Genomic DNA, 18,201 nt, shown 5'->3' on the forward strand with positions numbered 1-18,201 from the left:
AGTATCAATGTAGATGTAGATGTAGAAGAGGACTTCTGAGTCCAGATGTGTTATAAGCAGTGGGACTACTGTTACACTCATATCTAGCCTGTCTTCCACAGCTTTGATGTGCATGGCTTGAATGGTGTCATCAGAGGATAACTTCGAAAATTGAATAGCCTGATGTGGTCTTCAGCAATGAAAGCAGATTTTGGTTGTATGCCAGTGATGGTCATTTGCATATATGATATAGACATGGTGAGCACTGTCTCATAGAGTGCATTTGTCCAAGAAACACTGGCTCATCTGGGGTGTGATAAGCTACAGCTTTCATTCACCTCTGATGTTTCTCGAGGAGATGCTAACCAGCTCACAGTATGTGCAGAATGGTGTTAGACCTTTTCTTTTGGCATTCTTGCAATACTAAGGTGATGTATTATTCCAACAGTACAATGCTTGCCCACACACTGCCTGTGAAACTCAACATGCTCTGCAAAATTTGCAGCGACTTCTCAGGTTAGCACAATCTGTGGACTTATCTCCAAATAAGCATGTGTGGCATATGATGGAACAAGATGGGACTCAAGCAATTCATCAACCAACGATCCATGCAAAACTACATGAACAGGTAGAGGGGGCGTGGCATACTGTACCCCAGGACAGTGTTTGCCTTCTGTATGATTGACTGGATGCCAGAGTCAGTTCCTGAATTGCTGCCTGTGGAGGCTGCACCACAAAGTAATACGAGTATTTCAGCATGGGTCGATACCTGGTACTTCAGAACTGCTTATGCTATTGATCTGTAAATTTAATCATTTCATGTACACTATAGACACTGTTGCAACAATAAATTTTGAGTGAACTGAAAACCTCTGAAAGGGTGTAATAATTTTTATTCTGGCACTGTAGCAGATAAAGGTAAAGACAGAGCTAATAGAGGTAGACAGTCTTAACTAGAGGATAATATTTTGTAGAGACATTAATATTTTTTTTATATCATATAGTACTGACTGAGGACACCCAGAGCTTTTTTATGTGAAGCTAAGGATTATTTGTAATGGTAAGGTGACCAACCAGGACTACAGGATATAGTGCAATGGCCATTGACAATTTATTTTCACACTCAACAACCTTAATTTATTTGTGTGTAAGATAGTCAATGGTTTATCCAACTGTAATGGCCAGTGGTTAGCCATAGACAAGGTCAGCAGATGAAGCTCCAATGTCTTCTTTCAATGTCACTTGCAGGCTAAATAGTATCAGCAGGAGTGCTTCAGTCCAGTGTTGCAGCAAGTTAGGGATGCTTTCAGTGTCCTATAGAACTGATAGATCATGCTATTAGATGCCAGATGATTGCTGGTAGTCCTGTGTACGTGAGTGTCACACAGTCAGGTGATGTGTATGAATAGTACACAGTCAAAATCGCGAGTGCAGGCTGTTGTCACATGGCTGGGACAGGCAAAGCTGCCATCCTGGTCTTGGCAGTCAGCTGTGGGTATTGTATATGGCATACAAGTGAAGCAATCCACCACTGTCAGCAAGTAACATTTGTCTTGGACAACGAAAGCAGGCCCACAATGTCCACATTAAAAATGGAATGTTACATTAGGAAAGGTGCTGGTGGGTGCATGACTGTGCCTCCCAGCTTTGGCGCACTGTTAGGCAGTGTAAGTGTGTGCCTACTGATGGCAGTCTTTCCAAAGGCCTGGCCACACAAAATGCATGGCCATGAGCTACACAAGAAGCCCTAGTTGTACAAAATGAATGGCCATGAAGAACACAGTGGTGTTGATGCCAGAGTTTGTGAAGTCGTCTAGCATCTTGTAGTGGCCAAGGAAATCTGCATTCAGTGTTGACACATTGACATCAGCTACAGTGAATATCCACATGAATGTGTAGCACAGCCTGAGGTACAGTTCTCAGTGGTGTGTGCTGTACATGATTGTGGTGGGATTTTTAGCTGCCATAAGTGACGGCACCTTAGCAGTCCTGTGATACCTCAGCATAATTTGTGAGAATGTTGACAAGTCAGAACTTTTGTAGATTAGAAATTTCATGCTGCAACCCCTTCCATTATGAAGAGATGCTTAGATATCACACTACAGCAGGGTGCATCTAAGCCCCATTGCAGCTAAAGTTTGTGCTCGCACATGGTGGCTGACACTTCACCACGTAATTGCTGAAGCAGGTGTGCTACCAGCTGCTGTTCCATCATTGCCAGACTACTGCTAGAAGGGGTAGTTCTGCATTGCCATTTGCATGAGTCAGATCGCCAGCAGCTGGATATGCTGCTACTACAGTTCCTGCTACTGTCTTGCTGTGAGTGCACCAACTGGTTGACCTGCATTGTTAGTGGTGCCATCTGGGCAGCCAGACTATGGAGCAGATGGTGCAGGTTGGTGCCCACAGGGGCACTGGAAGCATGTGTCACCACAGTGTGAACGCAGAAGTCAGGGCTATGGCATCGTAGGCTGCCACAGCTGCAGTATAAGGAAATGTTGCCTGCATGTCATGTACCAAGTTGGTCAGGTCCACAACAGCATCCAGCTGCATTTCTATCTGTGTGGAAATGATAGCTTGCACTTCAGCTGGGAGGCTGTGCACCCAGGTAGTACACAGCAATGAGTCTAAAACTATATCAGACAGTGCTGTTCTCTGCAGCCGGTGAGGGAACTAAAATGGCCTTCTGTCACTACAATCCTCTTGCTGTAGCAACTTATGAAGCCGTTGCTCTTGCAGTGATGAAAGTTGTCAGATTAATTCCTCCTTCAACCATTTGTATAAACACTGTGTTAGTGGGGCACTGATTATGTACTGCATTTCATCTATGTAATTTTTCTCAAGCTGACTAACAACATTTTATACTTTGGCGAGGTCATTAATGACATTGTTACTCAAGAAAACTGATTTCACATGTCTGAACCACATGAATGGGTCACAGGGTCAAAAGGACAATGGTTTAACCAATACCTCTCCTGTGCTTGTCACCATTCCAGTAACAGTATGAGATGTTGGTGTGGTGTCACTTTGCTTGTACAAAGTTTTCTTTAGCTGGCACTTGGTGAGCAGAGTCCATGTGTGCATGACATGCCTGTAGCTCACTCTCCAGCCTCTGTTTGCATGCATCAGCTCTTCTAATATCTCTTGCAATTCCTCTGTGGTTGCCATCTTGTGTCAGAACCAAGGTCTCACACAAAAGGTGGGGGGGATGGACACCAAAAACAACTCATATGTTCTAAGTTTGAAATAGTGTCCATGTGTGGTTGTGGATAATTACAAATTACTTGTTTGCAAAATAAAGTTCACCATATTTGATGTCAGCGGCCATAGGGAACACAAAAGAAAAATAGAAAACTTTGTGAGTGAAGCACACACTTGAAAAATGTTCATACAAAAATTTGATGAATTGTCCACCAGCAAGGCAAGGATGTAAGTGTTAATCCACTTTCTGTTCCATATAACTCATACAAATAGAAGTTTGTCATCACATGTTAGTCTACAGCTACAACCTACAGCTCAGCCATGCTGTAACTTAGATCCCATCAAGAATGAGAATCTTCAGAGGTTTGGAACAAGTCAAGATATCTATTCACAAAAGACAAGCAAACCACTGAAACATAATCTCCACACCATATTAACCATAAGCTTTTACTACATCGCTTAAGACTATTCATGCTTATATCTATTAAATTTTAGACCATAAATTAGAAAGAAAGCTGCTACTTGGAAAAAGTTGCTGCTGACTCAGTTATGTTTAAACAGTTGAGTTGTTGTTTGTGTCCTAGTGCTAGCTTAATATTTTCTTGATTCCACTTGCATGTTTCAAAGAAAATAGTTATTTACAGCTTTACTTAGTTTACAATACATTACTACTTATGCAAATTCACAGTGAATGCTGCTACTTGGTATTTAAAGAAACAGGACTTTTCCATCCCAGAACTAATACTCAGATAATTTATAGAAAGAGTAGCTAATGAGATATCTTTTTATTTCCTTCTGAAATGGTTGAGATTGTCAGTTTCATGTTTTACTTTAGATGACAGTTTGTCAAATTCCTTTGTGTTAGAGTACTTAATTCCACTCTGAACTCTGCACAACGACACAATATTTACATGAAAATAATTTTTATGCCTTTATTTGGGTCACCAGAAATTTACTTTTATTGTCAGTAACAAAAACTATGAATAAATAAATCCGCTGGTAACTGAGTGTAAGGATTCCAGGAGCCTTAAAAGGAACTCTACAACCAGAGTGGTTATGTATTTTACACAATATGCTTTCTGCTCATTTCTGATGAATAAATAAATGCTTTATATATTTTATGTCCACTGTCCCAGAAAATACATCCATTAGGCAATACATGATAAGCCAACATTGTTGTCTTTAAGTCATACAAAGAGAGATACTCCTAAGAACAAAGTGCACTGGATGGAGCTTCTTTGTCAATATACCTGTGTGTTGACTCTATTTCAACTTACATTCCAGCTGTACTCCTAGGGATTTTATACAGGGTGCTTCATTTATGGTATGACTGTTAATGACAACTCGCCTGCTGGGCTGGCCGAGTGGTTCTAGGCACTACAGTCTGGAACCGCGCGACTGCTACGGTCGCAGGTTCGAATCCTGCCTCAGGCATGGATGTATGTGACATCCTTAGGTTAGTTAGGTTTACGTAGTTCTAAGTTCTAAGGGACTGGTGACCTCAGAAGTTAAGTCCCACAGTGCTCAGAGCCATTTGAACCATTTAATGACAACTTCTAGTGCTGATAAGTCATTCTACGTGTATGAATTTGCATAACAAGTCTTTCTGAAGTCAAGACTTAAACTGTTTGCTATGATCCAATTGCATCCTGTTCAGCTATTGTATGAGCTTTGTCTGATAGAGCCGGGTTTTGAGCCTTGATTAGTATGCTTGTGTCATTAGCAAATACTGCAGTCTTTGAACCATTCTTTAAAGACATTGAATATAATCTATGTGCGTTAAAAGTAACAGCTGACCCATAGCCAAACTGTGTGGGATCCCACATGTTTTGCTCCTGTCTTTTGAGTTAAGTTTCATGCCTGTTACATAATCTGTCAATAACAAGCCTTGCTTTCAGTTACTGGTAAACAACTATTACCTATAAATATTACCGGTACACATCCTAACTTAAGGCAAAATTTACACATATTTGAAAGGTATTAAAGACTTAATTCTGATAATTACCAATGTTGAAATGTTATAATGATCATCTATTTCACCAATTTTTATCAAACTTTGCACTTGATAAAGTACACTACTGGTAAGATTATAATAAGGTTTTCTTTTTCTTTCATTGATCTGACTGCTGATATTTCTGTGTTGTAGGAGAGATAATAATACAAAGGTAACAATTGCAGACCCGGATCGTGGCTACATTACTATTTCAGTTCCCAAGAGATCTTTCAACACACTAATGTACTGGTAATGTACATGTGTGGCATTTTTAATAGTGCCTGGAATTTGTGAGAATGATGACTAAAATTGTTTAAGGATATGGAAGCTTAAGATCTGTATAAAAATGTTAAATCTATTTTTTCCTTACACAATAAAGAACACAAGTAATGATTAAAAAACCTATTTTGTTACAACAAGTACAAACACATTAACAAAATAGTGATGTTTTTACTTTTTTACCCTCAGATAGCTAAAACAGTAAGTAAGTTTCCAAATGAACAGTACAGTATTCTTTGTCAGTGTTTGTAGTAGTATTCCTGGTGAACTGTACAATTTGTAAAGCTTTAGTTTCAAATCAACCGTCATCTATTATTGTGCTAATACAGTAGCCTCCTTTGAAATCTAAGTTAGTGGACTGCATGTAGTCTATGAAATGAGATAAAGTCACTGCATGTAGACATACACATGTAACATCAAACATTTTCATGTAATAAAGATTATTTACACAATATATAAGTTTACATGTTATCTATTATTATGTATGGTTTCATGCTGCATGTTAACAAAGAAGTGTTAGTTGTGCCTTTGATTTGATGCACATGCAATGTTGTCGATATTCTTTTGTGAGTTTTGTTATTCATACAGCAAAATAACTGATGATGGTAAAAGTAAAGAGGATTTTGTATAAAAAGAAAAGTGTTTCAAGAAAGAAGAAGTTTACTAACACAGAGTGTAAACTAAGAATTAGAAAGTGTTTTCTGAAAGCATGTGTCTGAAGTGTGACCTTCTATGGAAGTGAAACACAGACAATGAACAGCAGAGTTAAGAGAAAAACAGAAGCTTTTGAAATTTGGGGTTACAAAAGAATGCTGAAGATTAGATGAGTACGTTTTGTAGCTAATAAAGAGTTACTGCATCAAATTAAGATGAAAAGAACATTATTGCACAGAGTAACTAAAATAAGGATATCCTGAAACAACAAGAGATAGTTAAGTTGGAAATGGTGAAATTCGCAGAGACAGACCAATGCCTGAGAATAGTTAACAGGTTCAAATTAATGTATAAGGCAGTCGTTATGCAGAAATGAAGATACTTGCAAGGGACAGACTGGAAGGGGAGCTGCTTCAAAACAATGTTCCGAATGAAGATAAAATAACAACAAGAATTTTTTTTTCACATGCTACCTGCACCTTAGAATGGATATAAAGTACTCTTTGAATTACAGGCCCTTTAACTGCTCAAAGCCTGGAAAATTTATTTCTTATGCGTATGTTGGTATATGATAATGGACTGAGGTAGACAGCATGGATTACTTGGTATTATTATTATTGTAATATTGGGTAACATATTCTGAATAATATGTGATATAATTATTCTATAACAAAGTAGAATGAAAAACAGTCTACTGGCTACCTTCAGCAGTAATAAGCATGTAAACTCATGTATTCACTCAAGTATGAATTTCCAAACCCTTGCAACACATTGTGACATCAATAAAAAATTTGGCTGACTGATATATCTGTTTTAATTTATATTGTAACCTGAGCAGCAATATTATAGGGTAGGACACCACGATACATTGCTGATGCATTGTATGAAATCCCACTAATCAGTTATAATTAATGTAATATATATGCAGATTCTTTGTGATGCTCCTGGTTATAGCCCATGATTGACTGATCCTAAATGTCCTGCAGGCAATAACATCAAGTGGAGATCATAGGGCAGAATCAATATGCTACGGTTGGCCTGCTGCTAGTGAAAACTTTGTCATTGCAAAGTCCATTCAGCCACCAAGAAAAACAGCAGGCCCATAGAGAGCATTGATGACTTTCACCCTGTCCATATTCGTATTATAATTAGTCTCAAAATCAAGAACAGTTTTGTAGATGATAGGATGCCAGTGATATATATGGTGCACATGACACCAAGGCATCTTGCTGGCTGACTGATGTCTTTGCAGATTCCCAACTTACATAGTAAAAGAAATTATCATGTGCCCTACATAAGTTGCACCTGCTGGGCTAGGAATACGATATGGAAATCACAATTAATAAAATAAAGGTAGTAACATTTAAAGGAGTCAGATAAAAAATTGATGTCAATAACAGAAAAAACTGAGCAAGTTGTCAGTTTTAACTTTTAAAGAAACTAAGTTAAATTACTAGCATAATAGAGATATAGACAACAAATTTCCCCAGTTTCATTATATATGTGGCACTATTAACAGAACCTTACACAACATAGTTACAAAGGAAACAATGGTACGGTACTGAATCTTGAATTTTCACAAAGAGGAATAAGAGGAAAATACAGCCAGCTGAAATGAGATAAATAAGAGCAGTGAAAAGTTGCACATGCCAAGGCTAGATTAGGAGTGTGAAAGTTGAAGGGATAAATGTGCTCTTATGTGTACATTATAAGTGGCCAATGAATCACAGTCAGTGAATTATGAAACACACATTAACACTTATGAAAACACTTGATTTAATGACAACAGTTCACATTCAAAGATTCATCAATACATTATTAGTTCTAGTACAAACTGCATTCACCACATGTCTACCAGTGCATGGAAAGCAGTTTGCTGACAAATTATGTATATTCAAATTGAAAACAGACATTAGATGGTGCTCAAAAGACATCCAGCTATTGGTATTTCAGAAGCACTCAAATACTTATTACAGCTCTAATGTCAAAAGATACTTCCAAAATTCCATACTCAGCTCACATACCCAAGCGGCACTTTGATGCCTATACGACATTACCAGATCTGCGTCCACCAGCAAAAGACCCAGAAAACACCTCTGCATGCTCCGAGCTCTGCAAGTCATGTGACCACTACTTTTGACAAAACTCCATCTTGGCCAACAAGATTTGGTTGCAATCAGTCATTTACATTTAACTTTAAATCATATTCATTAAAATTATTTATCATAAAATTTAAAATATCCTTTCATTCATAAAAAAAGCACTCTGACTTCAGGGCAGAAGTGTCCCACCGGGACTATCTGGCCACCGTGTCATCCCCAGCTGAGGATGTGGATTGGAAGGGCACGTAGTCAGTACACTGCTCTCCTGGACATTATGATGGTTTTCTTTGACCTGAGCCGCTACTGTTCAGTCGAGTAGCTCCTCAATTGGCATCATGAAGCTGAGTGCACCCCGAAAAATGGCAACAGCACATGGTGGCCGGATGGTCACCCGTCCAAGTGCCAGCCATGCCCAGCAGTGCTTAATTTCAGTGATCTGACAGAAACCGGTGTATCCACTGCAGTAAGGCTGATGCCTTTCATTTGAAATTGTCATTAAATTCATTTTTTTAAAATGTGAATTCTAACAAACCTGTACCAATAGATGAATAGGACTTCATGTGGTGTACAACTCGGCATTAAAATGAGAGATATATAAGCAATTATACATCAAATCTATAAGTGATGTCTACATTATAAACATGTATATAAATTTCAGTAATTGGTCTCTCTGTGCATCAATAAGTCAATTTAAACAGAACTGCCTATTTTCAATTCTATGCCCTAACTGCACTCTTCCAGTTGCTTCCACCGCATGGACCTTCTCCATGAGTCGCATCTCCATTTTAGCATTGGCAAGACCACCTCTCTTGCACTGAAGTACAGCTACCAGTGCATTCTACTCCTTGTCAGTAAAACCATATCCTGACAAATCTCAAACAAATGACCCAGATCAACAGTGCCTGCAACTGTGACCATGGGGTCCCAGTGGTCAGGCTACTGAAACCATTCTTGGTTTATCATGTGCCCACTTCAGCAGCTGACAAGTGAAATATATTAAAGCACAGGGCAAAGGACACAGACAAACTTCAAACAAATGCATGTTCCTGATGAATCATCTCAGAATTCAAATTACATCCACAATCTTCACAATTTATAAACGTTTTATTTAAATAGATAAATTTTCTGTTTTTTTCAGAAAATGCCCAAAGTACCAGCTCACTGCTTACACTCTTCTTACACTCATCACTTTCTTCCTTTTTTTTTATCAAATCACACAAATATTTCCCTTATGAAGACATTTGAATTCTTGCCACTTTGCAACTGGCACCATCCCTCTTCATCTGCCTCAATCTTCAGGTGCAACTTTTCTTGCCATACTAAGAACTGCTTATTTCCCCCATGTAACCTTTCTTCATACACCCTTGTATAAATGCTCATATAAATACAATCATCAGAAACCTCTTGTGTAACAACAGGTCTTATGTCCAACATACACGTAACCTTTTTTTACTGAACAAAAACATTTTCATTAATTTCCGATTCCACTACCCCATGACAGACTTCAGCCTACTCACCATCTGATTTATCCTACTCTAGATCACTCAAATTTTCTCACAAGAAGTATTCACCTTTATTACTTCGTCAAATGCTAGTAGCATATTATAACACTTGGTAAACATTTCATCTGTTTTATCAACAAGTTCACCTTTTAAATGGCCGGCCGCGGTGGCCGAGACGCTTCAGTTCTAGGCGCTTCAGTCCAGAACCGCGCGACTGCTACGGTCGCAGGTTCGAATCCTGCCCCGGGCTTTTGATGTCCTTAGGTTAGTTAGGTTTAAGTAGTTCTAAATTCTATGGGACTGATGACCTCAGATGTTAAGTCCTATAGTGCTCAGAGCCATTTTGAACCTTTTAAATTCCCACCTTCAGATTTTATACCATCAACAATTTGAGATGTTATATCATCAAATTTTGATTCCATTCTGCCACTTAGTTTCCCACTCAATGAGTTCAAGGACAGAGTAAAGTGATTGGCCATAGCTGATGACTAGCAACATGATATATAATGCAACTGATGCTTGTACTTAACTTCTGGATGGTGCGATGCTGCAACATCAACTTTTACTTTGAAACGTGAAGCGGGTGATGATACAAATGCTGTATCAGCATGGATGCTATAATGGTGTAGCTTGGTTGCAGCACACACATGGAAACAGCTGAGCAACAGCATGGAGATGTCCAGGCAATGTCATGGAGATGGTCATGGTATGTGCATATGTGGCCCATCAAGTAAGAACAATGACACTGGCTGGCACCAATATGGTCAACAGTGTCTCACTACAACTGCCCCATAGAGTAGTGGCAGCATGTACAAGGCAGCTCTGCAAACTTCATGTGGACCAGTGGAATCCCAAATTTGTGAAACAGACCGCCACGTGAAATTTGGTGGCATGACTAGGCATATACTGCAGAGTCTCTTACACTGCCACCCACCGCTTTTTCACTGTTCACATTTGCACAACGGTTGCACTGCCAGTCTATTACTGCTATTCGCTGCTTATAGCTCTGAAGCCCACACACTAACTGTTCACAGGCCTATACGTTTCCTGGGACAATCGGTCCTGAAATACTGAGTGGGAAGGAAACAGTCCAATCTAGGACAAGCCTGCATAAATGCAGCATAACGGGAAACTAACATACACTAATAAACATCTGTCACGCCTATCACGCTACAATAACAGGAATTGACACTATTTTCCCACCAAAGGGCAAGTGCACATCCTAAATTTAGCAGATGGCTCACTTATGGAGGGGAGCGGTTGTCATCTTTGCATTTGTGCCCTTATGTGCATGTTATAAGTTTATCAAATGGCCAATGAATCTTAGTCAGTGAACAACACATATTAACACTTTTGAAAACACTTGATTTAATGACAATAGTTCGCCTTTGAAGATTCATCAATACATTATCATTCCAAGTACAAATTGGAGCGTTCACATTTCTGGCAGTGCATGGGAAGCTGTTTGCTAAGAAATTATGTATTTGCGAATCCAAAAAAGATGTTATGTAGTGCTCAAAAGACAACTGGCCACTGAAATAAATATTTCAGTCCTAACATCAAAACAGACATCAAAAATTCCATACTCAGATTGCATACCCGAGTGGCACTTTTCCACTTAAATGACCTTATCTGATTGGCATCCACAGCAAACGACTGAACTCCCAGCTCCATGAATCATGTGACCACTACTTTTGTCAAAACTCCATCTGTGGCTAACCACATTTGGCTACCAGTCATTTATGATTAACATTTAAATCATATTCATTAAAATTATTTATCACAAAACTTAAAATATTCTTTCATTAGTAACTGTCATTAAATCTTTCTTTCCCTCTTTGTTTGTTTGTTTCTTTCTTTTTCTTGTTTTTCCCCGTCACCAGAATCCACATACAGTAGTCAAGAGTGTTACTGTATTTAAAGCTTCCATTTTGACACCACATTATTCAAATGTTATTCCAAATACAGTAAAATCTAATGTGGATTAAAGTAGAACTGTTTGACTGTGGATCACTTGTCTTGGCCCTTATTTTTTCTAAATCACTTTTCTCTCTCACTGGAAAATTCTTGGCAAAATTTCCCACAATAAACATTCCAGAAGACGGTGCCACAGCTGTGATAAGTATTATCATGCAACACTGACCCCTATTATCTTACACTCTCCTTAATTTATCATCTTTACCAGAAGAGGACAGAGACGCCAACTATTTCAGGGTCGTCAACATATGAAGTACATCAAATTATATGGTTTGCCTACAATCTTGTACCTTATTTAAAACTTACTGATTTTGAAATGTGTGAAGTGCCACAGCCCACAAACTTATTTTACACATTTCCCATTCTGGTTTGCAATGACAAAATATAATTATTCACACAAAGAACTGCAAATGCAACAGCCATGATCTCCATGTCATACACATTTGAATCGGCACTATACAAATTTAACTGGAAGATGGTTCAAACATGTGGGTATTCTGTCATAAATATTGTCCAGTGATCGCATCAATGTATGGACAAAGAGTAATGGAGACTTAAATTGCAATACTGTTTGAAGTATAATGAGACTAGCAATTCTGTTCACATGATACATTCAACAAGAAAATATTAAGATAACTTAATCAAAGTTTTCACATTTCTTTGCCAGAAATATCTGACTTGTAAATGTATAACAGTACGTGATCAGAAACTACTAGAGCATACTAGATACAATAAATATTGTTGATTTACTTATAAACAGTATTAACATTCATCTTAGTTATTTGAAGAATCTGCATTCCAACTCAGGTTAGTAGAGTTTCAGTGAAGATATTAATTTGTAGCTGAAAAAAAAAATCATATTTGGCTGCCAAGTCCAGCTATTCCAATAATCAACTTCACATTTTAAATTTTTAGAAACTTGCTAAAGTGGATCACTTTCAATAGACACTGATATCATAAATGATTAGCTGCCTTGCTCTTCATAGTTACTGAATTATGAAAAAAATGACATTCATCATCATACATTGTTTACAGTAATAACTCAAAAAAATGAGACTCCACTCCCCTTACATAAAAGTGAGTCCAAGACTAATCTACATGAATACTGATCAAAGACTGAGTTATAGAAAAACTAAACAAAGATTGCACAACTCTTTGGCATAGAGCACAGCCAACCTGTTTTCACTACAAACCTCATTTAACATTTATGAAGAAATCGCTACTCACAATATAAACAAAATTTGTAGAACTAAAGTCATTAATAATTTTGTACATGATTTCGGAATAGAATTTTCTGGATGAAATAATGTGCAGTGCTGAAATATATCTGCCAGTTACTGATGAAAGGATAACTAACATTCTTAAAGGTCAAAGAAAGAAACTAATTTCCAAAATATTACAGAAAATATGGAAAAGAATGAAATTTCATGTGAGTATTCCCGAACAATATAGCAATTCCAAAGACTAGTTTTGAACATCAGATTTTGCAGTTTTCGTAAAAACAGAGTTGAAAATGTATGAAATTACAGATTTCATTAATCAGAATATATATCATAATTTACTATTGAACAGAGGTCCATGTAGCACTGATTCATTATAATACACTACCTCCTGCACACACCCACATGCGCGTGTGTGCCCACACACACACACACACACACACACACACACACACACACACACAAAATACTATGCAGTTATGGTGCATGGAATTGTGTGTCCCTATGGAACAACACTCTTCAAGGTTTCTGTGTTATAGTATTATTATTATTATCATTATTGCCATAAAAGTTCTGAATTTAGGTAAGTGCTTTTGCTTTATACTGAAAATTTCTTGTAACATATTGTGATTATAGCAATACTAAGCTTTGATGTACCTAATACAGCCTGAAAATGTTTGACAGTATAAAGCTTTGCCTAATTTTTTCATATTTCAGAAAGTAATGTGATGAGGTAAATATCAAAGTAAAATTGTGATTTATCAGAAAACATTTATGTAAAACTTAATTATGACTCTCTTTAGCTCAAACAACAGAAGATTTACAAAAATTAACAAACATGTTAGAACTTCTTCTTCTTATTATTGTTGTTGTTGTTGCTGCTGTTGTCACATTTCATATTTTCATCAATGTCCATTCATTTGATGCACACTTACATCTGCATAAAAAATACAAATGAGATAAATAACTACAAAATTCTTTTTAAAAAGGTCTTTCTGCTCTACTCCTTTTGCTCATATTCATGCAAATAACAGTTCATATTTCAAATGATTCACAAATATTTAAAGAAAAAAATCGTTCTGTTGTACTCATTCATCTTAGTCCACATCTATTCACTGTACTGATGTCTGTTTCCTTGCCCTAGGTCCTTTTTCTGCATCTGACATACATACAACGGTTCAGATTGCCTGCATTTGATCTTTTCATTAGTCACATCCTTTCAGTTATCCCAGATACAAATTTCGTAAGTATTTTTATCACTGTATTAGTTTTGAAGAATGACATGTCACTGGAAAAATGAATAAGAGTTTCTGAGTGTAACAGAATGTGTAAAATGGGTATGAATTACAGAAATCCCTACATCTAAGTACAATCAGAGACCAAAATGTAAGATAATGGGATAATTAATGAAATTAATTTTTTTCTACTTGCCAGAACCATGAAATCAGCATCTTTTTCTCATAGGCAAATTGCTGAGAATAATGTCTGATGTTTATGGTAAATTGGGTTTCAAGAAAATTTTCTAATTTTACCCCTCTCCCCTCCCCCTGCCCCACCCCACCAGACTAATGTACTCTGACGTACAGTTCTGCAAAGTCTCACATTTACACTTATTTTTAAAATATTCATTTTATGTAGGAACAATTAATATATAAAAACAAACAAGCACAGAAGAAATGCTAATTACTAAACATGTAATGTGATAAGCCACTTCCAGATTGCAAAGTAGGCACATATGAGGCATGTGAAAAATCAATTATATATATACACTCAGTTGACAGAAGTCATGGGATACCTCCTAATATGGTGCCAGACCTCCTTTTGTCCATTGTAGTGCAGAAACTCAACATGGTATAGACTCCCCTTAAGAAATATCGAGCCAGACTACCTCTATAGCTGCTATAACTGCAAAAGTTTTGCTGTTGCAGGATTTTGTGCATGAACTGACCTTTTGATTATGTCCCATAAATGTTTGATGGCATTCAAGTTGAACAAAATCTGGGTAGCCAGATAATTTGCTTGAGATGTCTAGAATGTTCTTCAAACCAGTCATGAGTAACTGCGGCCTGGTGACATTGTCATCCATAAAAATTCCATTGTTGTTTGGAAACACGAAGTCCATGAATGGCTGGAAATGGTCTCTGAGTAGCTGAACACAATCATTTCTATGCAATGGTTGGTACCATTGGACCAGAGGACCCAGTCCATTCCAAGTAAACACAGCCCACACCATTATGGAGCCCCCACCAGCTCGCACAGTGCCTTGTTGACAACTTGGGTCCATGGCTTCATGGTTTCTCCACCTCACTTGAAACCTAGCATCAACTCTTACCAACTGAAACTGGGACTCATCTGACCAGGCCATGATTTTCCAGTTATCTAGAGTCCAACTGACAGGATCACAAGCCTAGGAAAGGCGCTGCATGCTATGTCGTGTTTTTAGCAAAGGCATTTGAATTGGTTGTCTGCTGTCATAGCCCATAACCATCAGATTTCTCTGTGTTCTTCTAATGAATACATTTGGTGTATGTCCCATATTGGTTATTTCATGAAGTGTTGTTTGTCTCTTAGCACTGACAACTCTATGCAAACATCACTGTATACTTTTAGTTGTCTTCTTGTTTCCTCTTGTTTGTCTCGGCTTCTTGAGATCTCCTGATGAAGAGACATGATATAATAAGTTCCGTAGAGATACAATGAAGGTGCCCAGCAGTTGGTGATTTAACTTTTGAAACTGCCAGTTTATTGGCATTTATGGAAAGAAAAACACTCTCATACTCTCAGGTGGTCACGTGTAACATTTTGTGTGTGTACTGGGACTTACTGTGTCGCAAATAAATTAATTAAGCTGCATTAAAGTGTTGCTAGGCAACATAATCAACATGGAGATATGTGTCTCAATTAAAACTGAACCTCGACATTTTAAATAAACTTTTGGTTCATCCCTGTGAAAATCAGTACTTGTCTCAAAGTTAACTTCCAACTTAGTGCATTAAGTCCAAGCGCATTGGCACATACTGCATGTGATTCACAGGACAGCCTGATTATGGTGTGTAATGCACTTTAAATTGAGTGCACAAGCTTCAGTCTTCCCTAATGGGCCAAACAACTCCTTTGTAATAATGCGATTCCACACGAAGTCTAACTGGAACTGGATTTGTGTCAATCTGAGTCAAAATTGTAAAAAATAAAATTCGCTGCACAGTTCAACAAACTGTACACATGCACTTTTACACTCCGAGTGATAACTCGCCCAGAGTAAAAGCCACACATAAATTCACACTTTTATTTATTCATACAAAAATCAAAACACCTTTATATTAAACAGATAAATTATGGCATGCAATTACTAATCAAACATTTCTGATTCTGAATGAACTTCGAGAACTTGTATTTCATAATCAATAAAATTTATTGCCTGAGAGAAACTATTAATTTGCTAAAATGGATTCAGATTACAGTCAGCATGTGTCTGGACGATGATGTCATGAATCACTACTTGCTTGGAATTAATGAAATACCTGTACTGAAAAATACTGTCTGTTGAGTGATTTACTGACTTCTATAACAAATTTGGGTGCCCCTTGCTTCGCTACAACTGCTCTTGGTCTTTAAGTAAAGGCAGTTGGACACTGCTTTGTCCCCAGTGAGAAGCAATATCTGAAAGTTGGTATTCTCAGCACACTCCTGACACTGTGGAGCTTGGGATATTGAATTCCCTAATGATTTACAAAATGAAATGTCCTATGCATCTACCTCGAACTACCATTCCACATTCAAAGTCTGTTACTTCCCATCATATGATTGTAATCATGTCAGACACCTTTTTAGATGAAGCACCTGAGTACAAATGACAATTCCGCCAATGCACTGCCCATTCATGTTTTGTACATGGTACTACCACCATCTGTGTATGTGCATATTGCTACCCTGTGACTTTCTCATTGTATATACATATTTGTCCTACTTCTCACATCATTACCTCTCGGTAATGATTTGAGACTTCCAGACAGCTGACAAATGAACAAGGCAGTTCTTTCAAAAATAGTACAAAATATGACCTGGGGTAATCCTCTTTCTCCCCTCTTTTCACTTTACATCTAGACATCTGTTTCACTTTTTTCTCCAAAGAATTCTGAAAAATAAGACTTGGGGCTTTTATAAGATAGTAAAAAAAAATATTCAAGTTTGATGGGAATGAAAATAGTTTTTAGGTAGTCAAATGTTCACAACAATCTCAAATTAAAAGTAACCAACTTCATTGTCTAGTGTATACATAAGGAACATGTGGTAATTCCAGTACTAATGAAGACATGGCAGAGGATGGAAATCACCCAACAACCTATTTGTTGTCAAAAACTTTAATGAAATGTAGAAGCACAGTACAATTTAACAACCTATAATGGTGCACCGACAAAGACAGAGCAGAGTCGAAGAACATAACATCAAAGATGAATGATAATGTTCTAGTGGACGATCATCACCACAAACATACTGTACAAGGCAATATTGAAAAAAGTGAAAGATATTCCTAATTTTCTGTGAAAACAAAATCTTGAATAATCTCACTGTATAATTAGAGGTACAATATGCAACGTCCAGGTTCATCTTTTCATATTAATTACACGCAAGCATGAATTATTCTTAATATTTTTCTGACAGTGACAATCCATCTTTTTATTTATTTTCAGGTATGCATTTAATAAGTAAGACAGTTTCTAAACTTTATCCTTTGGTTTTAATTACTTATAGTCAGTTGCAGTGTTATGTTCAATATTTCTCATGAATCATCCAAGTAATTTCTCTCATTTCAGTACTGTGTCATCAAAATAAAGTTATCAACAGAAATTCACAAACCATAGAATATGTCAGACGCACTCCAAGCATCTCAAATGTTCATGAACATAATCATAGACCAAACATTTATCTCATCTGGTACCATAACCTCACCTTAGTTGCTCTCCTAAACCATATACAGTGTACCAACACAAGTAAGACTAAAATAAATTACAGGTCATAACACTTGTAAGACCCCAACACATCATCCTCCTAATATCATCATAACCATCATGAATGTCACAGAATACATCGAAATACTTTATCTTAATATCTCCAATAAGCCTTATCAAGATACCATAATTCTCAAAAATACTTCTCCATAGCTTCGTTATAACTCCACACTACCCTGAACACAGCCATGGATCTATGATATTTCTCAACTGGGGCAAAAAATTGATAGTGGTGCCCCCCTCCCCCCTCAAGCATTTGAGAACGGACATAAAAAATGTTTAAAA

At 37.3% G+C, this 18,201-nt stretch overlaps 1 protein-coding gene across 1 annotated transcript in view; it reads left to right on the plus strand.

Moving 5' to 3' along the window:
• The window catches only part of LOC124615771 (lysosomal acid glucosylceramidase-like), a 240,052-nt gene extending 233,141 nt beyond the window's left edge, over window positions 1-6,911 (plus strand). The window contains exon 11 of the mRNA XM_047143870.1: window positions 5,327-6,911. Within this exon, the coding sequence (XP_046999826.1) occupies window positions 5,327-5,426 (100 nt within the window). The 3' untranslated portion in view covers window positions 5,427-6,911. The remainder of the gene's footprint in view (window positions 1-5,326) is intronic.
• Window positions 6,912-18,201: the final 11,290 nt, after the last annotated feature.

The sequence above is a fragment of the Schistocerca americana genome, chromosome 5, assembly GCF_021461395.2.
Source record: "Schistocerca americana isolate TAMUIC-IGC-003095 chromosome 5, iqSchAmer2.1, whole genome shotgun sequence".
In the NCBI taxonomy this organism is placed as follows: Eukaryota; Metazoa; Arthropoda; class Insecta; order Orthoptera; family Acrididae; genus Schistocerca; species Schistocerca americana.